The sequence below is a fragment of the Osmerus mordax genome, chromosome 14 (assembly GCF_038355195.1).
Source record: "Osmerus mordax isolate fOsmMor3 chromosome 14, fOsmMor3.pri, whole genome shotgun sequence".
Classification (NCBI taxonomy): Eukaryota; Metazoa; Chordata; class Actinopteri; order Osmeriformes; family Osmeridae; genus Osmerus; species Osmerus mordax.
In genome coordinates this window covers 16299914-16325908 of record NC_090063.1, presented here as the reverse complement: position 1 = coordinate 16325908, position 25995 = coordinate 16299914, and the positions used below count along the sequence as shown (strand labels likewise).

At 49.9% G+C, this 25995-nt stretch overlaps 3 protein-coding genes across 3 annotated transcripts; 2 read left to right on the top strand and 1 right to left on the bottom strand.

Annotated features, from left to right (window-relative positions):
- Positions 1–7: 7 nt before the first annotated feature.
- entpd2b (ectonucleoside triphosphate diphosphohydrolase 2b) lies at positions 8–25995 on the bottom strand. The gene is made up of 9 exons (XM_067250722.1): positions 25692–25995; positions 4776–4893; positions 3827–3977; positions 3349–3508; positions 2422–2649; positions 1585–1857; positions 1102–1221; positions 768–902; positions 8–468 (listed from the first exon to the last, which is right to left on the bottom strand). Exons 1-9 carry the CDS (start codon positions 25806–25808, stop codon positions 247–249), a joined length of 1524 nt encoding a protein of 507 aa, XP_067106823.1. The 5' UTR covers positions 25809–25995; the 3' UTR covers positions 8–246.
- LOC136956295 (pneumococcal serine-rich repeat protein-like) lies at positions 10765–17063 on the top strand. The gene is made up of 11 exons (XM_067250186.1): positions 10765–10817; positions 11206–11283; positions 11380–12741; positions 12868–13140; positions 13567–13740; positions 14011–14232; positions 14659–14931; positions 15178–15375; positions 15502–15732; positions 15895–16692; positions 16735–17063. The coding sequence occupies exons 2-11, from the start codon at positions 11253–11255 to the stop codon at positions 17061–17063; spliced, it is 3891 nt and encodes a 1296-aa protein (XP_067106287.1). The 5' UTR covers positions 10765–10817; positions 11206–11252.
- LOC136956292 (uncharacterized) lies at positions 18629–24366 on the top strand. The gene is made up of 10 exons (XM_067250183.1): positions 18629–18681; positions 19070–19147; positions 19244–20068; positions 20195–20467; positions 20843–21016; positions 21287–21508; positions 22085–22255; positions 22430–22849; positions 22976–23992; positions 24119–24366. Exons 2-10 carry the CDS (start codon positions 19117–19119, stop codon positions 24364–24366), a joined length of 3381 nt encoding a protein of 1126 aa, XP_067106284.1. The 5' UTR covers positions 18629–18681; positions 19070–19116.

The following is a 25995-nucleotide window of genomic DNA, read 5'->3' as shown; positions in this document are numbered from 1 at the left end:
AGTGGGACTTGTAGTTTATTTGGATGTGACCAAACTACAATTAATAAAACAAAATACAATGTAGGCTATATTAAATCAGCAACGTTGAAATCATGTTTAGCAGTCAGATGAGAAAACAACCATTATCAAAACACTGTTGGCGTGTAAGTCACATTACATAAAGTCCTGGGTTGAACTGCCTCCAACAATCTGCAACCATTGTCTCTTGACTGTGTCTTGCTGACAGTCGGGGGGGGGGGGACACTCCTAGAAGGCACCATTACTACTTCCGTTCTTCTTCTTCTCCTCTCGGCAGACTTGGAGTAAGACGTAGACCAGGGCCGTGGCCAGGAGGAGGGCCAGAAGGAAGATGACGCCTGCCCAGGCTTCGGGCCTCAGGGCCTTCCTGAGGCCCACGCTCTCCTCTGGGAGCAGGCTGCTGAGGCTGAGCATGTAGCCCAGAGCCCAGCCCACCGACGTGTCCCCTGCCTGGGGGGAGGCACACGGGGGCGACACACCTCAGTTTTGTGTACTTATGTTTGTGTTGTTGTTGCTGTGCAGTCATCGGAATGACGCTGTGTTGTAGCTTTTGTTGCACTGTGACCGGTTGAAATACAGACACTAACAATTGTGATATTGTTTGAACTCGATCCTTGCCGTACTTACTATTGTGCACTTGCATGTCGCTTTGGATAAAAGCATGAAATGAACACGGCTGTGAATGTAAAACGTGTACTCAGAGTGTCCACACGAGCGGTTCTTTGTTTCTGAAGTCAAGGTTCCCTTACCTCTTTCTGGAAGGAAACACCTCGGAAGGACTGGTCATCGAACCCGTAGCCCCTCAGCAGGAGCACCTGGGTGAACACAGAGGTAGCGCAGTAGTCCTGCAAGCGAGACTCCTGCTCTGGAACCACGGCCAACATCTGAAACAGATCCATTCTGTCTTTATAAATAACTTTGTTAGATCATCAATCATTAGAATGAAGACATCGAGCTCTACATGAAAATCATTCCACTCACTCTCTCACTCTCTCACTCTCTCACTCTCTCACTCCACTTCTCTCCCCCCTCCCTCTGCCCCCCCCCCATCTCCAGACCCAGCCACAGACAGTGAGAGCTGACCTGGCTGTAACTCATGTTGCAGACAGCCCTGGCTGCCTGCTCCAGCAGGTCAGGGGTGGAGACGGTGATCCCTGTGGCTTGTTGGAGGAACACGTGGATGTAGAAGAAGGCCGAGAACGCCTGATGACCAGTTCAGGAAACGAATCACATGTGCCTTTTTATTATACAACTTTATCTTTAGATCAATATACTGTCTATTCTACAATGTTATCTTTAGAACAATGTATTGTACATTATACAATATTATCAATAAATTGAATAAGCCTATCATACAATATTATATTTTATGAATGAGTATTATGATATAAAAAAGTGACTAAAGAAGATTAGAAAAGATTGGATTGGCATAAAGAATGTGTATCCATCTTGCGATGCACTTATAATAAAATACAATGTCACTGATATGATAAAATGGCTAAATGGGATCAAACATTCAAAATGGCGGTTTTGATGTCAACCTCCCTCTGTGTATGCCCTTCTCACCATGAAGCTGCCACTGACATTGGGCTGGAAGACTTCATCAAAAGAGCACTGAGAGTAGGGGCAACTGTGGAAGGAGAAGATCTCCGACACATTACCCACGCATTGCTCATAATGGCCAGTGCCTTTGACAGACAGCCATGCATTCTGGGGGTCGTAGGAACTGGGCTTTTGGTTTGCAGTGCAGGGAGAGTCAAACATCGTCTCCGTCCTCAGGGTCAGAGTGTAGCCTTCCGGGTAGCAGGGGTGGTCCACTGTCTTGGGGTGACCCTGAGACTAAGAGAGAGAGAACGGAAAAAAGAGAAAGATCATTTCCACAAAAAAATATTTATTGTATATTTATCTACTCTTATACAGTCTCTTTTAGTAATCCTTTTACTCTATTTTATTTAAGTGCAAATGTGTGGGTACAACCACACATTTCACTGCATATTGTACCACGTATAATCATGTATGTGACAAATACAATGTTGAATATAAAAAGGGCCCAAGTTCTATTACACAAGAACGATGTAGCCTATACGCGTCACGTAACATCCTAGCATTCATGTTTTCGATGGAGTGTTTCAGCAGGCGGGTCAATAGCAAATTTCGTTTGTTAGGGAGTCAGATGGCTGAGCGGTGAGGGAGTCGGGCTAGTAATCTGAAGGTTGCCAGTTCAATTCCCGGCCGCGCAAAAATGATGTTGTGTCCTTGGGCAAGGCACTTCACCCTACTTGCTTCGGGGGGAATGTCCCTGTACTTACTGTAAGTCGCTCTGGATAAGAGCGTCTGCTAAATGACTAAATGTAAATGTAATGGTATCTAATGCACAATAACAAATAAAGTATATTCTACTACCGTGAACAGGTGTGCCAGTATTCTCGCCAGCACTTGGTCGCGGCCGTAGCAGAGGAAGCTGTGTGTGTACAGAGAGTACTCCTGCCCGTACAGACGCAGACTCATCGAGTCCCTCTTGTCCTCCAGCTCTTCCTGCGTCACAAACGTGATCTGGGTGGAGGCCCCGCCGAAATCCAGCGCTCCCACCGTGGCCCTGCCCGGGCTCAGCCAGCGGCCCACAAAACCATACTACAGGGGCCAAAGAGGGTCAAACAGAGCAGTTAAACCATACTACAGGGGCCAAAGAGGGTCAAACAGAGCAGTTAAACCATACTACAGGGTCCATAGAGGGTCGAACAGAGCAGTTAAACCATACTACAGGGGCCAAAGAGGGTCAAACAGAGCAGTTAAACCATACTACAGGGTCCATAGAGGGTCGAACAGAGCAGTTAAACCACACTACAGGGGCCAGAGAGGGACAAACAGCGGTTAAAGCCATACAGTGAGTCAGATTGCTGAGCGGTTAGGGAATCGGGCTATTAATCAGAAGGTTGCCGGTTCAATTCCCGGCCGTGCAAATTGACGTTGTGTCCTTGGGCAAGGCACTTCACCCTACTTGCCTCGGGGGAATGTCCCTGTACTTACTGTAAGTCGCTCTAGATAAGAGCGTCTGCTAAATGACTAAATGTAATGTAAATGTACTACAGGGGCCAAAGCCATACTACAGTGGCAAGAGAGGGACAAACAGAGCAGTGAAAGCGAGGCTGTACTACAATGGCAAAGGTTTAAACAGTGTGTGTGGTGTGTCTCTTCAAAGGACTCTGTGTTAACATTGTGACAGGCCACTAGAGGGTCCCTGTGGACCAATTGATGATTCGTCTTGTACTTGGCAGTGAAAATCATATCGAGTTGTTCTGACATAACAAGAAAAACCTGAGGAAAAAGTACCTTGATAAAATTCTCCAAAAGGTAGTTGACAGTGACCCAACCATACGCCCCTTCCTCTCGACCGCTCAATATGGCCGCTCCTCGATAATCAAAAGGATAGGATTGAATTTTGTGACCCACTTCTTGCAGAATCTGCTCTGATTGGCCAGGGTTGGAGATGCTGTTAAAGAGAACACAGTGTGAGGAACGGTTTGGTTCGACAGATCACAATGTCCGATCATGTCAGGACGACAGAATCCTACTGACTGGGTGTAGCCTACACTATGTGTGGATGCATGACACACGTTCCTCATAAAAGGGAGTGGTGGTGTTCACTCTGAGCTTGGCAGCCTATAGTTGCTTGTCAGCATGGGTCCGTTCTCACAGATACAGATAGCAACCTCACCTACATGCTGCACACACACACACCACGCCACACACTCACACACACTTCCACCCTCGCTGCTTTCTCGCACATCCGCACACTTTTCCGTCTCACTTCAGGAGTCTCATGCCTGCTGTTGCTCCGAGGTACACAGGCGTGACGGCATGTCTGTTTTTGGGGACGTCCTGCACCGCCTGGTTTAGGCACCCCTCCAGACTGAGTCCTGCCGCACCCCTCTGTCCTGCATAGCTTGAGATCCCCCCGCCTGGAGGGAAAATATGTCACGTGGCACACAACACACTGTCAGAGTCCATATTCTGTTAAACAAATCTAGTGTGCCATACCCTCGATTGAATTGTCCATAGACAAGTGTAGAGAGAGAGAGAGAGAGAGAGAGAGAGAGAGAGAGAGAGAGAGAGAGAGAGAGAGAGAGAGAGAGAGAGAGATCATTTGAAGGCTTGCTTTCCAAGAATAGTTTTATGCCTCCTGGAAAACCTTTTTTTTTATATGAAGAGGTGAGAGGTTGTTACAGTTTATACTTCACGTTGATGAATCAGGCTAACATGATGAGGGTAACCAACATGTTCCTTTGGCGTCTAGTCAAGACTGGTAAACAACAGAAAACTGCTGTTAGTCACTGCAGACCTACTGGGATCCACGGTTGCTAGGCAGCCATTAGTACACTCCTTGTTCTGTCCTCTTGTGTATCCTAGATACTCGCCCTACAGTACAAGCACTGCTGGTACCGCCCATTACCGTCTAGGATAAAAGAAAGTTATTTTTTTCTGTCCTTGCACTAGCTACTGGGCCAGGGGTTTGGCATCACGTTAAACACATTTGAGCCTTGAACTGAATGACTTTTTCAAAGGCTTTCTCTGCAAACGTCTTAAAATCCAGCTACTTGTATTTGCTGGTCTTGGAAAAGCATATAGTCTTTTTACAGTTCACCTTTGTAAGAAATATTTTGGAATCTAAGTAAAGTACAAAAACAACCTGACCACTGTATCTGTGATATGACATATTGTTTCATTGGAACAGTCTCATTCTACCTCTGTGGACTTACCCCTGACATGACATTCTGTGTGCCGAGTGACCACACCTGTGCCGTTCTGCTTGTCTGACGGCCACTTGTAGATGTACACAGCAGTGTGGGAGGAGCCTGCATCAAGGACTATCCCATACTGTGGAAGGAGAGAGGATGGATACTGGGTTAGAGGTGAAGGGAGAGAGGATGGATATTGGGTTAGAGGTGGAGGGAGAGAAGATGGATACTGGGTTAGAGGTGGAGGGAGAGAGGATGGACACAGGTTTAGAGGTGAGCCAGGTGACACATCAAAGAGGTGTAGGTTAGATATGAGGTGCAAACCATCACAAGAAACAACAAAACCCATTAAGGCATTTCCTAGACACATAGTCTCCCCTGTCCTTCCTTCCCCTGCTGTCTGGCATTACTGGGGGTTTATGCTAATGTCTACATCGTGGGGTAAACAATGTGTGAAGCCCAGATATGTCGAATCGGGAAGAAATCAGAAACGGTTCATAGGGAAGGAGGCAGAGGAGAGACTCTCACAATAGACCCTTTACCATTTGCAAAAACAAAGAAAAAGAAAATAATATTCGTATCGCTTTGTCTTTAGAAAGAAATACTCCGCCAATCTTATATTGCTTAGGCTACGTTTTCCATCCACCACTTTTTGTCCCATTAAAAATTAAAAATACATATTTAAAATTATAATTGATTGGAAATTGGAAATTACTCATTGAAATTATCTTTCCAAAGACGCACGCGTGTGTTAAACTAATTTGACAGCCACGCGCTAATAGTCTTATGCTGGGTGCACACTAAACGATTTCTAAGATGTATTTATTTATAACATTTTCAAAATGTGACAGACCAAAAACATGAGGACAAAAAAATCCTTGACTTAACCGATTTGCTCCCCCCACACATCGGGATTTCTGATTTCTGTTCGGTCACTCTTAACCCACCTCCCACCAAGGGAGAATCTGATAAAATAATCTGCAGAACCATCAAGATAATCGGGACATTACCTAGGATTGTCGGAAGGGGGGAAATCGGCCCGATTATCTTGTGGTGTGTACCCATCATAAATTTTAAGTTCTCCTTCGTCAAGAGGGATATCATTCGCACCTCACATTTGATCGGGCAATGCATTACATTCATTGACGTGGGTACTTGACGGATCATTATCCTGTGATGAACTACAGGTGTATGGGGGTCTTTAAAATACTCCGAAAAGGTATGAGGGGATATCGTTGAGTTTTGACAACGGCTGCGGAAATGGAAGCTGCACGAGTGTTGAGATTTGTGTTGACCGTTTGTGTACTCAAAGGTTTGTGTTTTATTTTATTCAAAGTGGGTCTTGTCACTAAGCTTCCTGGGCTTGACAGATGGCAAAACTTTTTTTCAGGCTCGTGTTCCCCCATTGAAAACGCCAATCAAGAGGACAACTCTGTGCAGCGAATCCGAGACGGTAAACTGAATTGATCCGATTTCGTTACCGTGTAATGGTTAAAGGCAGGGGCCTTGGCCAAAGCCAAGACAGTCACTTTAGAATTGTATGCAGTCATGATTTGAACCCACCTACAGTATTTAGCTAAGAAAGACAAATTGTCAACTGCAGTTCTTAAAACTTGAAGCGGTAATGTTTGTTAAATTTACGTATCTTTACTTCAACGATCAGTATGTAGTTTTGGCCTGTAATTGGTTTTAAAACGTCTTCAAGTTCCTTCTGCCTCAAGGTAATAAGCCAGTGAGAAAGCATATAGTAGCATGATAAATGAGTCCTTAAAGCTGTCATGACCAGTTGCACAAATGCATTGTCTCTGTACCTTCCCATTAGTGCTGCAGTATTATGATGCCATAAATGCCCAAAAAGGGCTTCAATTAATGGAGAACTCCAATTGGCACGACGATTTGGGTGAGTTCTGACTTGGTGCTTATTGGTCCAGCTGTAGGCTTTTTGCCTTTGTGCCCTTTTAAAACACTTTCTCTTTTTTCCTCAAGTGCATCATATTGACACTGACCAAGTTGAGTCTGATAGTCCTCTGGTCACACTGGATGCCAAATCCAGTGAGGAGGCCCTTGTGCCTGCCAACTTCACCACCAGCCCAGCCTACGCCAAGACCGACAACCTAATCGCCACTGAAGGTGGTGGTGCCAATGCCAGCATTACCAACGTCACAGCTAGCAACGACAGCCCCAACAACTCAACCACCGTCGGCTCTGTTAATGCCACAGCCAACGACGGCTACCCCAATGCCACAGCCAGCATCAACGTCACAACTAGCAATGATGCCTACCCCAATACCACCGCCAGCACCAACGTCACAGCTAGCAATGATGCCTACCCCAATACCACAGCCAGCAGCCCCAACGTTACAGCTAGCAATGATGGCTACCCCAATACCACAGCCAGCAGCAACGTCACAGCTAGCAATGATGCCTACCCCAATGCCACAGCCAGCAGCAACATCTCAGTTAGCAACGACGGCCCCAACAACGTAACCACCGGCGGACCCGTTAATGCCACAGCCAACGACGGCTACCCCAATACTACAGCCAGCACCAACGTCACAGCTAGCAATGATGGCTACCCCAATGCCACAGCCAGCAGCAACATCTCAGTTAGCAACGACGGCCCCAACAACGTAACCACCGGCGGACCCGTTAATGCCACAGCCAACGACGGCTACCCCAATACTACAGCCAGCAGCATCAACGTCACAGGTAGCAATGATGGCTACCCCAATACCACCGCCAGCAGCAACGTCACAGCTAGCAATGATGGCCCCAACAACGCAACCACCGGTGGACATGTTAATGCCACAGCCAACGACGGCTACCCCAATACCACAGCCAGCATCAACGTCACAGCTAGCAATGATGCCTACCCCAATACCACAGCCAGCACCAACGTCACAGCTAGCAACGATGGCCCCAGCAACGCAACCACAGGCGGACCTGTTAATGCTACTTCCAGCGACGGCTACCCCAATACCACCACCAGCAGCACCAACGTCACAGCTAGCAACGACGGCCCCAACAACACAACCACCGGCGGACATGTTAATGCCACAGCCAACGACGGCTACCCCAATACCACCGCCAGCAGCAACGTCACAGCTAGCAATGATGGCTACCCCAATACCACAGCCAGCAGCACCAACATCACAGCCAGCAATGATGGCTACCCCAATACCACAGCCAGCAGCACCAACGTTACAGCTAGCAATGATGGCTACCCCAATGCGACAGCCAGCAGCAACGTCACAGCTAGCAATGATGGCTACCCCAATACCACAGCCAGCATCAACGTCACAGCTAGCAATGATGCCTACCCCAATACCACAGCCAGCAGCACCAACATTACAGCTAGCAATGATGGCTACCCCAATGCGACAGCCAGCAGCAACGTCACAGCTAGCAATGATGGCTACCCCAATACCACAGCCAGCAGCAACGTCACAGCTAGCAACGACGGCTACCCCAATACCACAGCCAGCACCAACGTCACAGCTAGCAACGACGGTCCTAACAACGCAACCACCGGCGGACCTGTTAATGCTACTTCCAGCGATGGCTACCCCAATGCCACATCCAGCAGCCCCAACGTTACAGCTAGCAATGATGGCTACCCCAATACCACAGCCAGCAGCAACGTCACAGCTAGCAATGATGGCTACCCCAATGCCACAGCCAACAGCACCAACGTCACAGCCAGCAATGATGGCTACCCCAATACCACAGCCAGCAGCACCAACGTTACAGCTAGCAATGATGGCTACCCCAATACCACAGCCAGCAGCAACGTCACAGCTAGCAACGACGGCTACCCCAATGCCACAGCCAGCAGCAACATCACAGCTAGCAATGATGGCTACCCCAATACCACAGCCAGCAGCAACATCACAGCTAGCAACGACGGCTACCCCAATACCACAGCCAGCAGCAACGTCACAGCTAGCAACGACGGTCCTAACGCTACCACCGGCAGACCTGTTAATGCTACTTCCAGCGATGGCTACCCCAATACCACAGCCAGCAGCAACGTCACAGCTAGCAACGACGGCTACCCCAATGCCACAGCCAGCAGCAACGTCACAGCTAGCAACGACGGCTACCCCAATGCCACAGCCAGCAGCAACGTCACAGCTAGCAACGACGGCTACCCCAATGCCACAGCCAGCAGCAACGTCACAGCTAGCAACGACGGCTCCAACAACGTAACCACCGGCGGACCTGTTAATGCCACTTCCAACGACGGCTACCTCAATACCAACACCACAACTGGAAGCACTGCCAACATCACTAGCAACCATGACCCCAATGGGTTGCTCAACACGGGTAGTGGTGCCAGCGGTCGTGCTAACAATGTCACATCCATTGGTGGCTGGCATGCCGTAGTCAGCAACAGTACCTTTACCACCACAACCAGTGACCCTGTGTTTGGATATCATTTGTGATTGTTATGAATAAACTGCTTTTACTTCACATCTCATTTGAGTTGGGTCCAGCTTTATCAGACAGCATTGTTGAATGATTTTCAGTATTCTAGCATGTGTCTTCTCCAGTAGTACTTGGGTCTTACAAAACTGAGCATTTAGTTGTTAGGCCTTTGACGTATCCTAAGTTGGCAACCATTAGGTTATTATTGCTGTCAAAGCTGTGTGCTTGAGTTTGTCAGTGGTTTTGGAATCTGAAGTGTCGGCATCTCAGAGTTTTATTTAATTGACAGCCTTGTACTGGCAGTTAGCTTGTCAGTATTAGATCCAGGAGCTCCTCTCTGCTTGCAGTGAACTTATCGCTTAACCCTTGTTATCTTCGGGTCATTCTGACCCATCAGTGACCCACCATCGTATTGCGACAACTTTACCGCATACAAAAACAGTGAAGCGTTTTCTTTTAACCGTTGGGCTGTCTCAGACCCCCCACATTACGAAGGTTAAAATATTTGTATTGGGTAAACACAATGATGGTTATGAACCTTTGGGTCATGTGACCCGAAGGCAGCACAAGGGTTAAACTTGTTCACCGACTGTGCAATGCTTGATAGATTAATATTTCTGACAAAGGGTTAAGCAGTAACAATACTACATGAGAATTTCACAACTTTCAGTTCTGAGGTTGTAGATTGCCTTTAGTTTACAAGTCTTGGACAAGCATTGTCTTGTGATAAAATATAATGATTGCACACAACTTAAACATATTCAGCTCTGCCTCCCCTAATCCACCTTTCCATTGAGGACGGCTGCATTTAAGAGGATACAATGTAAATCCAAGGATTGACATATTTAGCGTTTCATCTCGGGAGGCACAGACAACAATGATTAGTGAAGTGGGGAAAGCTTTCAGAATGATCCAAAAGGCATGAGTGTCTAGTTGGTCCATACAACCCACTTGCACTAAGAGCTGCTTGGCGCCCAAACTTACACTATCTGGGGTTGCCACCGTTACATGCTTTTTACATGTAGATATGTCTTCCCCGTCAGAATCCTCAAGAGACCATTAAATAAGTGACACTAAAAAGCAAACAATACTTCTGTGTCCTCTAAAACATCTAAGAACTCAAGAATGTACTGATCCAAGATGTTTGGCTGTAGTTTCCTTTAGAATTGTGATAGTTTTCATGCCACATCCCATACGTAGGTCTATATATTGAATTATTCACCATAAATAAAAGGTTACGAAGTATTCACGGTGTTCAGGCATATCCGATAACTGATTAGTAAACTTTTAGTGCGCACATTTGATTGGGCGATGCATTCAATTAGTTCACGTGGGTACTTAATTGATCGTTATCCTTTGATTAACTACAGGTGTATAGGGCTCTTTAAAAGGGTCAGAAACGGTATGGGGTGATATTGTTGTCTTGGCTACGACTGTGCAATGGCAGCTGCAAGGGTGTTGAGTTTTGTGTTGACAGTTTGTGTACTCAAAGGTTTGTGTTTCATTTTATTCAAAGTGTTACTTGTCACTAAGGATCCTGGTCTTGACAGATGGCAAAACTGTTTTTTTCAGGCTTGTGTTCTCCCTTTGAAAACTTCAATCAAAAGGACATCTCTCTGCAACGAATCCGAGACGGTAAATTGAAATTACCGTAGCCTATTTCGTTATTGTGTAATGGTTAAAGGCAGGGGCCTAGGCCAAAGCCAAGCCGGTCACTTTAGGATTGTATGCAGTCATCATTTGAACCCACCTAGAGTATTTAGCTAAGTAAAACACTAAAATGACTTGTTAGATGCCGTTCTTGAAACTTAAAGCGGCATGTTAACTTGCTAAGGTATGAGAACGCTTGTACTCTACATGATCAGTCTACTGTAGTTTTGGCCTGTAATTGGTTTTAAAACGTCCTTAGTTCTTCTGCCTCAAGGTTAATAAGGCAGAATGCGTACAGTAGCATGATAAATGAGTCCTTAAAGCTGTTATGAACCAGTGGTGCAAATGCATTGTTTCTGTACCTTCCCATTAGTGCTGCAGTATTATGATGCCATAAATGCCCAAAAAGGGCTTCAATTAATGGAGAACTCCAATTGGCAAGAAGATTTGGGTGAGTTCTGACTTATTGCTAAGCTGTAGGCTTTTTGCCTTAGTGCCCTTTTAAAACACTTTCTCTTTTTTCCTCAATTGCATCATATTGACACAGACCAAGTTGAGTCTGATAGTCCTCTGGTCACATTGGATGTCTCTGTTACAACTGGCGGTTCTGCCAAGTCCAGTGAGGAGGCCCTTGTGCCTGCCAACTACACCACCAGCCCAGCCTACGCCAAGACCGACAACCTAATCGCCACTGAAGGTGGTGGTGCCAATGCCAGCATTACCAACGTCACAGCTAGCAACGACAGCCCCAACAACGCAACCACCGGCGGACCTGTTAATGCCACAGCCAACGACGGCTACCCCAATACCACCGCCAGCACCGTCACAGCTAGCAATGATGGCTACCCCAATGCCACAGCCAGCAGCAACGTCACAGCTAGCAATGATGGCTATCCCAATGCCACAGCCAGCAGCAACGTCACAGCTAGCAACGACGGCTACCCCAATACCACAGCCAGCAGCAACGTCACAGCTAGCAACGACGGCCCCAACAACGTAACCACCGGCGGACCTCTTAATGCCACAGCCAACGACGGCTACCCCAATACCACCGCCAGCACCAACGTCACAGCTAGCAATGATGCCTACCAGAATACCACTGCCAGCAGCAGCGTCACAGCTAGTAACGACAGCCCCAACAACGTAACCACCGGCGGACCCGTTAATGCCACTTCCAACGACGGCTACCCCAATACCACAGCCAGCACCAACGTCACAGCTAGCAATGATGGCTATCCCAATGCCACAGCCAGCAGCAACGTCACAGCTAGCAACGACGGCCCCAACAACGCAACCACCGGCGGACCTGTTAATGCCACAGCCAACGACGGCTACCCCAATACCACCGCCAGCAGCAACGTCACAGCTAGCAACGACGGCTACCCCAATACCACAGCCAGCAGCAACGTCACAGCTAGCAACGACGGCCCCAACAACGTAACCACCGGCGGACCTCTTAATGCCACAGCCAACGACGGCTACCCCAATACCACCGCCAGCACCAACGTCACAGCTAGCAATGATGCCTACCAGAATACCACCGCCAGCAGCAACGTCACAGCTAGTAACGACAGCCCCAACAACGTAACCACCGGCGGACCCGTTAATGCCACTTCCAACGACGGCTACCCCAATACCACAGCCAGCACCAACGTCACAGCTAGCAATGATGGCTACCCCAATGCCACAGCCAGCAGCAACATCACAGCTAGCAACGACGGTCCCAACAACGCAACCACCGGCGGACCTGTTAATGCCACAGCCAACGACGGCTACCCCAATACCACCGCCAGCAGCAACGTCACAGCTAGCAACGACGGCCCCAACAACGTAACCACCGGCGGACCTCTTAATGCCACAGCCAACGACGGCTACCCCAATACCACCGCCAGCACCAACGTCACAGCTAGCAATGATGCCTACCCCAATACCACAGCCAGCACCAACGTCACAGCTAGCAATGATGGCTACCCCAATACCACAGCCAGCAGCACCAACGTCACAGCCAGCAATGATGGCTACCCCAATACCACAGCCAGCAGCACCAACGTTACAGCTAGCAATGATGGATACCCCAATGCGACAGCCAGCAGCAACGTCACAGCTAGCAATGATGGCTACCCCAATGCCACAGCCAGCAGCAACGTCACGGCTAGCAACGACGGCCCCATCAACATAACCACCGGTGGACCCGTCAATGCCACAGCCAACGACGGCTACCCCAATACTACAGCCAGCAGCATCAATGTCACAGCTAGCAATGATGCCTACCCAAATACCACAGCCAGCAGCACCAACGTCACAGCCAGCAATGATGGCTACCCCAATACCACAGCCAGCAGCACCAACGTTACAGCTAGCAATGATGGCTACCCCAATGGGACAGCCAGCAGCAACGTCACAGCTAGCAATGATGGCTACCCCAATGCCACAGCCAGCAGCAACGTCACAGCTAGCAACGACAGCCCCAACAACGTAACCACCGGCGGACCTCTTAATGCCACAGCCAACGACGGCTACCCCAATACCACCGCCAGCACCAACGTCACAGCTAGCAATGATGGCTACCCCAATACCACAGCCAGCAGCACCAACGTCACAGCCAGCAATGATGGCTACCCCAATGCCACAGCCAGCAGCACCAACGTCACAGCCAGCAATGATGGCTACCCCAATACCACAGCCAGCAGCACCAACGTCACAGCCAGCAATGATGGCTACCCCAATACCACAGCCAGCAGCACCAACGTTACAGCTAGCAATGATGGCTACCCCAATGCGACAGCCAGCAGCAACGTCACGGCTAGCAACGACGGCCCCATCAACATAACCACCGGTGGACCCGTCAATGCCACAGCCAACGACGGCTACCCCAATACTACAGCCAGCAGCATCAACGTCACAGCTAGCAATGATGGCTACCCCAATGCCACAGCCAGCAGCAACGTCACAGCTAGCAATGATGGCTACCCCAATACCACCGCCAGCAGCAACGTCACAGCTAGTAACGACAGCCCCAACAACGTAACCACCGGCGGACCCGTTAATGCCACAGCCAACGACGGCTACCCCAATACCACCGCCAGCAGCAACGTCACAGCTAGCAATGATGGCTACCCCAATACCACAGCCAGCAGCAACGTCACAGCTAGCAATGATGGCTACCCCAATACCACAGCCAGCAGCAACGTCACAGCTAGCAACGATGGCCCCTACAACGTAACCACCGGCGGAACCGTTAATGCCACTTCCAACGACGGCTACCCCAATACCACCGCCAGCAGCAACGTCACAGCTAGTAACGACAGCCCCAACAACGTAACCACCGGCGGACCCGTTAATGCCACTTCCAACGACGGCTACCCCAATACCACCGCCAGCAGCACCAACGTCACAGCCAGCAATGATGGCTACCCCAATGCCACAGCCAGCAGCACCAACGTCACAGCCAGCAATGATGGCTACCCCAATACCACAGCCAGCAGCACCAACGTTACAGCTAGCAATGATGGCTACCCCAATGCGACAGCCAGCAGCAACGTCACAGCTAGCAATGATGGCTACCCCAATGCCACAGCCAGCAGCAACGTCACAGCTAGCAACGACAGCCCCAACAACGTAACCACCGGCGGACCTCTTAATGCCACAGCCAACGACGGCTACCCCAATACCACCGCCAGCACCAACGTCACAGCTAGCAATGATGGCTACCCCAATACCACAGCCAGAAGCACCAACGTCACAGCCAGCAATGATGGCTACCCCAATGCCACAGCCAGCAGCACCAACGTCACAGCCAGCAATGATGGCTACCCCAATACCACAGCCAGCAGCACCAACGTCACAGCCAGCAATGATGGCTACCCCAATACCACAGCCAGCAGAACCAACGTTACAGCTAGCAATGATGGCTACCCCAATGCGACAGCCAGCAGCAACGTCACAGCTAGCAATGATGGCTACCCCAATGCCACAGCCAGCAGCAACGTCACGGCTAGCAACGACGGCCCCATCAACATAACCACCGGTGGACCCGTCAATGCCACAGCCAACGACGGCTACCCCAATACCACCGCCAGCAGCACCAACGTCACAGCCAGCAATGATGGCTACCCCAATACCACAGCCAGCAGCAACAACGTCACAGCCAGCAATGATGGCTACCCCAATACCACAGCCAGCAGCAACGTCACAGCTAGCAATGATGGCTACCCCAATACCACCGCCAGCAGCAACGTCACAGCCAGCAATGATGGCTACCCCAATATCACCGCCAGCAGCAACGTCACAGCTAGCAACGACGGCCCCAACAACGTAACCACCGGCGGACCTGTTAATGCCACAGCCAACGACGGCTACCCCAATACTACAGCCAGCAGCATCAACGTCACAGCTAGCAATGATGGCTACCCAAATACCACCGCCAGCAGCAACGTCACAGCTAGCAACGACGTCCCCAACAACGTAACCACCGGCGGACCTCTTAATGCCACAGCCAACGACGGCTACCCCAATACCACCGCCAGCACCAACGTCACAGCTAGCAATGATGCCTACCCCAATACCACAGCCAGCAGCACCAACGTCACAGCTAGCAATGATGGCTACCCCAATGCGACAGCCAGCAGCAACGTCACAGCTAGCAATGATGGCTATCCCAATGCCACAGCCAGCAGCAACGTCACAGCTATTAACGATGGCCCCAACAACGTAACCACCGGCGGACCCGTTAATGCCACTTCCAACGACGGCTACCCCAATACCACGGCCAGCAACATCAACGTCACAGCTAGTAACGACAGCCCCAACAACGTAACCACCGGCGGACCTGTTAATGCCACTTCCAATGACGGCTACCCCAATACCACAGCCAGCCTCAACGTCACAGCTAGCAATGATGGTTACCCCAATGCCACAGCCAGCAGCAACGTCACAGCTAGCAATGATGGCTATCCCAATGCCACAGCCAGCAGCAACGTCACAGCCAGCAATGATGGCTACCCCAATACCACCGCCAGCACCAACGTCACAGCTAACAATGATGGCTACCCCAATGCCACAGCCAGCAGCAACGTCACAGCTAGCAACGACGGCGCCAACAACGTAACCACCGGCGGACCTGTTAATGCCACAGCCAACGACGTCTACCCCAATACCACAGCCAGCAGCACCAACGTCACAGCCAGCAATGATGGCTACCCCAATGCCACAGCCAGCAGCAACGTCACAGCTAGCAATGATGGCTATCCCAATGCCACAGCCAGCAGCAACGTCACAGCTATTAACGATGGCCCCAACAACGTAACCACCGGCGGACCCGTTAATGCCACTTCCAACGACGGCTACCCCAATACCACGGCCAGCAACATCAACGTCACAGCTAGTAACGACAGCCCCAACAACGTAACCACCGGCGGACCTGTTAATGCCACTTCCAATGACGGCTACCCCAATACCACAGCCAGCCTCAACGTCACAGCTAGCAATGATGGTTACCCCAATGCCACAGCCAGCAGCAACGTCACAGCTAGCAATGATGGCTATCCCAATGCCACAGCCAGCAGCAACGTCACAGCTATTAACGACGGCCCCAACAACGTAACCACCGGCGAACCCGTTAATGCCACAGCCAACGACGGCTACCCCAATACCACCGCCAGCAGCAACATCACAGCTAGCAACGACGGCTACCCCAATACCACCGCCAGCAGCAACATCACAGCTAGCAACGACGGCTACCCCAATACCACAGCCAGCAGCACCAACGTTACATCTAGCAATGATGGCTACCCCAATGCGACAGCCAGCAGCCCCAATGTTACAGCTAGCAATGATGGCTACCCCAATACCACAGCCAACAGCAACGTCACAGCTAGCAATGATGGCTACCCCAATACTACAGCCAGCAGCAACGTCACAGCTAGCAACGACGGCTACCCCAATGCCACAGCCAGCAGCAACGTCACAGCCAGCAGCGACGGCTCCAACAACGTAACCACCGGCGGACCTGTTAATGCCACTTCCAACGACGGCTACCTCAATACCAACACCACAACTGGAAGCACTGCCAACATCACTAGCAACCATGACCCCAATGGGTTGCTCAACACGGGTAGTGGTGCCAGCGGTCGTGCGAACAATGTCACATCCATTGGTGGCTGGCATGCCGTAGTCAGCAACAGTACCTTTACCACCACAACCAGTGACCCTGTGTTTGGATATCATTTGTGATTGTTATGAATAAACTGCTTTTACTTCACATCTCATTTGAGTTGGGTCCAGCTTTATCAGACAGCATTGTTGAATGATTTTCAGTATTCTAGCATGTGTCTTCTCCAGTAGTACTTGGGTCTTACAAAACTGAGCATTTAGTTGTTAGGCCTTTGACGTATCCTAAGTTGGCAACCATTAGGTTATTATTGCTGTCAAAGCTGTGTGCTTGAGTTTGTCAGTGGTTTTGGAATCTGAAGTGTCGGCATCTCAGAGTTTTATTTAATTGACAGCCTTGTACTGGCAGTTAGCTTGTCAGTATTAGATCCAGGAGCTCCTCTCTGCTTGCAGTGAACTTATCGCTTAACCCTTGTTATCTTCGGGTCATTCTGACCCATCAGTGACCCACCATCGTATTGCGACAACTTTACCGCATACAAAAACAGTGAAGCGTTTTCTTTTAACCGTTGGGCTGTCTCAGACCCCCCACATTACGAAGGTTAAAATATTTGTATTGGGTAAACACAATGATGGTTATGAACCTTTGGGTCATGTGACCCGAAGGCAGCACAAGGGTTAAACTTGTTCACCGACTGTGCAATGCTTGATAGATTAATATTTCTGACAAAGGGTTAAGCAGTAACAATACTACATGAGAATTTCACAACTTTCAGTTCTGAGGTTGTAGATTGCCTTTAGTTTACAAGTCTTGGACAAGCATTGTCTTGTGATAAAATATAATGATTGCACACAACTTAAACATATTCAGCTCTGCCTCCCCTAATCCACCTTTCCATTGAGGACGGCTGCATTTAAGAGGATACAATGTAAATCCAAGGATTGACATATTTAGCGTTTCATCTCGGGAGGCACAGACAACAATGATTAGTGAAGTGGGGAAAGCTTTCAGAATGATCCAAAAGGCATGAGTGTCTAGTTGGTCCATACAACCCACTTGCACTAAGCGCTGCTTGGCGCCCGAACTTACACTATCTGGGGTTGCCACCGTTACATGCTTTTTACATGTAGATATGTCTTCCCCGTCAGAATCCTCAAGAGACCATTAAATAAGTGACACTAAAAAGCAAACAATACTTCTGTGTCCTCTAAAACATCTAAGAACTCAAGAATGTACTGATCCAAGATGTTTGGCTGTAGTTTCCTTTAGAATTGTGATAGTTTTCATGCCACATCCCATACGTAGGTCTATATATTGAATTATTCACCATAAATAAAAGGTTACGAAGTATTCACGGTGTTCAGGCATATCCGATAACTGATTAGTAAACTTTTAGTGCGCACATTTGATTGGGCGATGCATTCAATTAGTTCACGTGGGTACTTAATTGATCGTTATCCTTTGATTAACTACAGGTGTATAGGGCTCTTTAAAAGGGTCAGAAACGGTATGGGGTGATATTGTTGTCTTGGCTACGACTGTGCAATGGCAGCTGCAAGGGTGTTGAGTTTTGTGTTGACAGTTTGTGTACTCAAAGGTTTGTGTTTCATTTTATTCAAAGTGTTACTTGTCACTAAGGATCCTGGTCTTGACAGATGGCAAAACTGTTTTTTTCAGGCTTGTGTTCTCCCTTTGAAAACTTCAATCAAAAGGACATCTCTCTGCAACGAATCCGAGACGGTAAATTGAAATTACCGTAGCCTATTTCGTTATTGTGTAATGGTTAAAGGCAGGGGCCTAGGCCAAAGCCAAGCCGGTCACTTTAGGATTGTATGCAGTCATCATTTGAACCCACCTAGAGTATTTAGCTAAGTAAAACACTAAAATGACTTGTTAGATGCCGTTCTTGAAACTTAAAGCGGCATGTTAACTTGCTAAGGTATGAGAACGCTTGTACTCTACATGATCAGTCTACTGTAGTTTTGGCCTGTAATTGGTTTTAAAACGTCCTTAGTTCTTCTGCCTCAAGGTTAATAAGGCAGAATGCGTACAGTAGCATGATAAATGAGTCCTTAAAGCTGTTATGAACCAGTGGTGCAAATGCATTGTCTCTGTACCTTCCCATTAGTGCTGCAGTATTATGATGCCATAAATGCCCAAAAAGGGCTTCAATTAATGGAGAACTCCAATTGGCAAGAAGATTTGGGTGAGTTCTGACTTATTGCTAAGCTGTAGGCTTTTTGCCTTAGTGCCCTTTTAAAACACTTTCTCTTTTTTCCTCAATTGCATCATATTGACACAGACCAAGTTGAGTCTGATAGTCCTCTGGTCACATTGGATGTCTCTGTTACAACTGGCGGTTCTGCCAAGTCCAGTGAGGAGGCCCTTGTGCCTGCCAACTACACCACCAGCCCAGCCTACGCCAAGACCGACAACCTAATCGCCACTGAAGGTGGTGGTGCCAATGCCAGCATTACCAACGTCACAGCTAGCAACGACAGCCCCAACAACGCAACCACCGGCGGACCTGTTAATGCCACAGCCAACGACGGCTACCCCAATACCACCGCCAGCACCGTCACAGCTAGCAATGATGGCTACCCCAATGCCACAGCCAGCAGCAACGTCACAGCTAGCAATGATGGCTATCCCAATGCCACAGCCAGCAGCAACGTCACAGCTAGCAACGACGGCTACCCCAATACCACCGCCAGCAGCAACGTCACAGCTAGCAACGACGGCCCCAACAACGTAACCACCGGCGGACCTCTTAATGCCACAGCCAACGACGGCTACCCCAATACCACCGCCAGCACCAACGTCACAGCTAGCAATGATGCCTACCCCAATACCACAGCCAGCACCAACGTCACAGCTAGCAATGATGGCTACCCCAATACCACAGCCAGCAGCAACGTCACAGCTAGCAACGACAGCCCCAACAACGTAACCACCGGCGGACCCGTTAATGCCACTTCCAACGACGGCTACCCCAATACCACCGCCAGCAGCAACGTCACAGCTAGTAACGACAGCCCCAACAACGTAACCACCGGCGGACCCGTTAATGCCACTTCCAACGACGGCTACCCCAATACCACCGCCAGCAGCACCAACGTCACAGCCAGCAATGATGGCTACCCCAATACCACAGCCAGCAGCAACGTCACAGCTAGCAATGATGGCTACCCCAATGCCACAGCCAGCAGCACCAACGTCACAGCCAGCAATGATGGCTACCCCAATACCACAGCCAGCAGCACCAACGTTACAGCTAGCAATGATGGATACCCCAATGCGACAGCCAGCAGCAACGTCACAGCTAGCAATGATGGCTACCCCAATGCCACAGCCAGCAGCAACGTCACGGCTAGCAACGACGGCCCCATCAACATAACCACCGGTGGACCCGTCAATGCCACAGCCAACGACGGCTACCCCAATACTACAGCCAGCAGCATCAATGTCACAGCTAGCAATGATGCCTACCCAAATACCACAGCCAGCAGCACCAACGTCACAGCCAGCAATGATGGCTACCCCAATACCACAGCCAGCAGCACCAACGTTACAGCTAGCAATGATGGCTACCCCAATGGGACAGCCAGCAGCAACGTCACGGCTAGCAATGATGGCTACCCCAATGCCACAGCCAGCAGCAACGTCACAGCTAGCAACGACAGCCCCAACAACGTAACCACCGGCGGACCTCTTAATGCCACAGCCAACGACGGCTACCCCAATACCACCGCCAGCACCAACGTCACAGCTAGCAATGATGGCTACCCCAATACCACAGCCAGCAGCACCAACGTCACAGCCAGCAATGATGGCTACCCCAATGCCACAGCCAGCAGCACCAACGTCACAGCCAGCAATGATGGCTACCCCAATACCACAGCCAGCAGCACCAACGTTACAGCTAGCAATGATGGCTACCCCAATGCGACAGCCAGCAGCAACGTCACGGCTAGCAACGACGGCCCCATCAACATAACCACCGGTGGACCCGTCAATGCCACAGCCAACGACGGCTACCCCAATACTACAGCCAGCAGCATCAACGTCACAGCTAGCAATGATGGCTACCCCAATGCCACAGCCAGCAGCAACGTCACAGCTAGCAATGATGGCTACCCCAATACCACCGCCAGCAGCAACGTCACAGCTAGTAACGACAGCCCCAACAACGTAACCACCGGCGGACCCGTTAATGCCACAGCCAACGACGGCTACCCCAATACCACCGCCAGCAGCAACGTCACAGCTAGCAATGATGGCTACCCCAATACCACAGCCAGCAGCAACGTCACAGCTAGCAATGATGGCTACCCCAATACCACAGCCAGCAGCAACGTCACAGCTAGCAACGATGGCCCCTACAACGTAACCACCGGCGGAACCGTTAATGCCACTTCCAACGACGGCTACCCCAATACCACCGCCAGCAGCAACGTCACAGCTAGTAACGACAGCCCCAACAACGTAACCACCGGCGGACCCGTTAATGCCACTTCCAACGACGGCTACCCCAATACCACCGCCAGCAGCACCAACGTCACAGCCAGCAATGATGGCTACCCCAATTCCACAGCCAGCAGCAACGTCACAGCTAGCAATGATGGCTACCCCAATGCCACAGCCAGCAGCACCAACGTCACAGCCAGCAATGATGGCTACCCCAATACCACAGCCAGCAGCACCAACGTTACAGCTAGCAATGATGGCTACCCCAATGCGACAGCCAGCAGCAACGTCACAGCTAGCAATGATGGCTACCCCAATGCCACAGCCAGCAGCAACGTCACAGCTAGCAACGACAGCCCCAACAACGTAACCACCGGCGGACCTCTTAATGCCACAGCCAACGACGGCTACCCCAATACCACCGCCAGCACCAACGTCACAGCTAGCAATGATGGCTACCCCAATACCACAGCCAGCAGCACCAACGTCACAGCCAGCAATGATGGCTACCCCAATGCCACAGCCAGCAGCACCAACGTCACAGCCAGCAATGATGGCTACCCCAATACCACAGCCAGCAGCACCAACGTCACAGCCAGCAATGATGGCTACCCCAATACCACAGCCAGCAGCACCAACGTTACAGCTAGCAATGATGGCTACCCCAATGCGACAGCCAGCAGCAACGTCACAGCTAGCAATGATGGCTACCCCAATGCCACAGCCAGCAGCAACGTCACGGCTAGCAACGACGGCCCCATCAATATAACCACCGGTGGACCCGTCAATGCCACAGCCAACGACGGCTACCCCAATACCACCGCCAGCAGCACCAACGTCACAGCCAGCAATGATGGCTACCCCAATACCACAGCCAGCAGCAACAACGTCACAGCCAGCAATGATGGCTACCCCAATACCACAGCCAGCAGCAACGTCACAGCTAGCAATGATGGCTACCCCAATACCACCGCCAGCAGCAACGTCACAGCTAGCAATGATGGCTACCCCAATGCCACAGCCAGCAGCAACGTCACAGTTAGCAACGATGGCCCCAACAACGTAACCACCGGCAGACCCGTTAATGCCACTTCCAACGACGGCTACCCCAATACCACAGCCAGCAGCAGCAACGTCACAGCCAGCAATGATGGCTACCCCAATATCACCGCCAGCAGCAACGTCACAGCTAGCAACGACGGCCCCAACAACGTAACCACCGGCGGACCCGTTAATGCCACAGCCAACGACGGCTACCCCAATACTACAGCCAGCAGCATCAACGTCACAGCTAGCAATGATGGCTACCCAAATACCACCGCCAGCAGCAACGTCACAGCTAGCAACGACGGCCCCAACAACGTAACCACCGGCGGACCTCTTAATGCCACAGCCAACGACGGCTACCCCAATACCACCGCCAGCACCAACGTCACAGCTAGCAATGATGCCTACCCCAATACCACCGCCAGCACCAACGTCACAGCTAGCAATGATGCCTACCCCAATACCACAGCCAGCAGCACCAACGTCACAGCTAGCAATGATGGCTACCCCAATGCGACAGCCAGCAGCAACGTCACAGCTAGCAATGATGGCTATCCCAATGCCACAGCCAGCAGCAACGTCACAGCTATTAACGATGGCCCCAACAACGTAACCACCGGCGGACCCGTTAATGCCACTTCCAACGACGGCTACCCCAATACCACGGCCAGCAACATCAACGTCACAGCTAGTAACGACAGCCCCAACAACGTAACCACTGGCGGACCTGTTAATGCCACTTCCAATGACGGCTACCCCAATACCACAGCCAGCCTCAACGTCACAGCTAGCAATGATGGTTACCCCAATGCCACAGCCAGCAGCAACGTCACAGCTAGCAATGATGGCTATCCCAATGCCACAGCCAGCAGCAACGTCACAGCTATTAACGACGGCCCCAACAACGTAACCACCGGCGGACCCGTTAATGCCACTTCCAACGACGGCTACCCCAATACCATGGCCAGCAACATCAACGTCACAGCTAGTAACGACAGCCCCAACAACATAACCACCGGTGGACCTCTTAATGCCACAGCCAACGACGGCTACCCCAATACCACCGCCAGCAGCACCAACGTCACAGCTAGCAATGATGGCTACCCCAATGCCACAGCCAGCAGCAACGTCACAGCTAGCAACGACGGCCCCAACAACGTAACCACCGGTGGACCCGTTAATGCCACTTCCAACGACGGCTACCCCAATACCACCGCCAGCAGCAACGTCACAGCTAGCGACGACGGCCCCAACAACATAACCACCGGTGGACCCGTTAATGCCACAGCCAACGACGTCTACCCCAATACCACAGCCAGCAGCACCAACGTCACAGCCAGCAATGATGGCTACCCCAATACCACCGCCAGCACCAACGTCACAGCTAACAATGATGGCTACCCCAATGCCACAGCCAGCAGCAACGTCACAGCTAGCAACGACGGCGCCAACAACGTAACCACCGGCGGACCTGTTAATGCCACAGCCAACGACGTCTACCCCAATACCACAGCCAGCAGCACCAACGTCACAGCCAGCAATGATGGCTACCCCAATACCACAGACAGCAGCACCAATGTTACAGCTAGCAATGATGGCTACCCCAATGCGACAGCCAGCAGCAACATCACAGCTAGCAATGATGGCTACCCCAATACCACAGCCAGCAGCACCAACATCACAGCCAGCAATGATGGCTACCCCAATACCACAGCCAGCAGCAGCAACATCACAGCTAGCAACGACGACCCCAACAACGAATCCACCGGCGGCTACCCCAGCACCACAGCTGGCAGTGCCTCTAACATAACTGCCAGCAGCCCCGCTAACCACGTCCTGTCCAGCGGTGGCAGGCATGACATAGTTGGTAACGGTGCCTCCAACACCACATCCAGTGGTGCTGTTTTATAATTGTTCAATTATTGCTTCCCAATAAATATTTTATTCTTTAACATCTTGTCGTCGGTCCAGATTTACTTTGTCAATCTAGCGGCGGGACTGAGCTCCTGACAGTTCTGAGCTTTGAGTATTCAAGCCTTGCTAAATTATCCTGATTTCTAACAACCATCAGTTTCATTCAAAGCTCTCCCTGGAAGTGTGTAATTGGGACTTTCTGTTCTTGGACCCTCAGGTGTAGCATCAACTTGTGTTGAATCACAATTTGTATTACAGCCTGGTACTAGCATTCTAAAGACTGAGGTATAGTCAAATCAGATCCAGTAACAAATTGAATTGTTAGTGAGATATTCCAACTTTCTGGCCTAAGCCTGCTGTGTCTAGTTTGTAGGTCTAGTACATGTATTCTTGCTCAAGTGTTTACAGAAATGGCAGCTTGGTGTATACCTTTGTGCTCCAGTTGGTGTGCAAACTATCAGCTCTGCCTGGCTCCTTAAACCACCTTTCCCACTCATGAGATTTTGACTGCTTTTTAGGAGGATAAAATGTAAATCCAAGTATTCTGACGTACTTTGCATTCCACCTGTAAGGTACAGGAAACTAACAACTCAAAGGTCCTTTCAGAATTGTACAAAGGTGATGTGTGTGTCTAGATGGTCACAACCTGTTCACACTTGCATAGCTTGTTTTCTTCAGGCTGAATGCAGCTGGTGGGTCTCTGCTCCCTCAGAGAATCATCTGAAGAGAGCATTGAAGTGACACACACTAACTTCTAAATGTCCTCCCAAGAACTAGGGATTGAGTATTTCATGTATGTTCAGCTTGAGCTTAATATAAGAATTGTGATTAATTGTTGTCATGCCACAGCCCATACACTGCCCATTTATACACAGGTACACTAGCACTTTCGAGGTAGATTTTTTTGTCATTCGTTTACATGCTGTTCTGGTTCTTCCCATTGGCACTTAATTTGCTTTTCAAAATGTATGCTTCATATTTTGGCTACCCACAATGTTTTTGGGGCTTGTTGTTTATGATCATTGACCTATGCACCTTTTGTAAAGCTCTTTTGGAAGTCGCTTTGGATAAAAGCGTCTGCTAAATGTAAATGTGGCTGTAGCCTATCGAATTATTGACACCATAAAAAAGGGAAGTTTTGACAACGTTCAATAGGATTATCAGTTAACCGTTAGTGCTGGAAAAATGAGGGACTCATATTTAAATTGGCTGTTCGAGTCAAATGATCTGCAATAGCACTGTTCTAAATGCCGTCTGCACAGATCGATTACCCCTCAGAAACGCTGACAGTACAAGTCTTGAAATAACTTTTAGGATCTTACCATGAATTGTGGTTCTTCGTTTATATCTTCAGTAGGTATAGTAAGTAGAAGTATTGCTACTATTCCCAAGAGTAAAAGCGCCACCGGCAAAATTATTTGATAGATTCGCAGTGCCATATGAAGAAAATGTTTACGTCTTCTTTCAAATGACAGTTCACAGAACGAAGAGGCGGCAGCTGAGGCAGTTGCCTTGAGGAAGCGCAGTTTCCGACAGCTTCTGTTGCAACTTCACCAGTTCTGGCTTTCTGCTGACGCTCAGCGAAACGATCAGCGACACGATCAGAACTTAATGTAAGTACCAATC

What these genes read in the sequence shown, in the direction of transcription:
- LOC136956295 (XM_067250186.1), top strand. Translation starts at nt 11,253, where the DNA reads ATGGAGAACTCCAATTGGCAAGAAGATTTGG. An exon ending in CAGCATCAACGTCACAGCTA is followed by an intron (nt 13,741 to 14,010) that starts GCAATGATGGCT and finishes CCAATACCACAG; the next exon opens with CCAGCAGCAACGTCACAGCT. An exon ending in CAGCACCAACGTCACAGCCA is followed by an intron (nt 14,233 to 14,658) that starts GCAATGATGGCT and finishes CCAATACCACAG; the next exon opens with CCAGCAGCACCAACGTCACA.
- LOC136956292 (XM_067250183.1), top strand. Translation starts at nt 19,117, where the DNA reads ATGGAGAACTCCAATTGGCAAGAAGATTTGG. An exon ending in CAGCACCAACGTCACAGCCA is followed by an intron (nt 20,468 to 20,842) that starts GCAATGATGGCT and finishes CCAATACCACAG; the next exon opens with CCAGCAGCACCAACGTTACA. An exon ending in CAGCACCAACGTCACAGCCA is followed by an intron (nt 23,993 to 24,118) that starts GCAATGATGGCT and finishes CCAATACCACAG; the next exon opens with CCAGCAGCACCAACATCACA.
- entpd2b (XM_067250722.1), bottom strand. Translation starts at nt 25,808, where the DNA reads ATGGCACTGCGAATCTATCAAATAATTTTGCCGGTGGCGCTTTTACTC. An exon ending in ACGAAGAACCACAATTCATG is followed by an intron (nt 4,894 to 25,691) that starts GTAAGATCCTAA and finishes CTCCTTCCACAG; the next exon opens with TATGGGATAGTCCTTGATGC. An exon ending in CACAGAATGTCATGTCAGGG is followed by an intron (nt 3,978 to 4,775) that starts GTAAGTCCACAG and finishes TTTTCCCTCCAG; the next exon opens with GCGGGGGGATCTCAAGCTAT.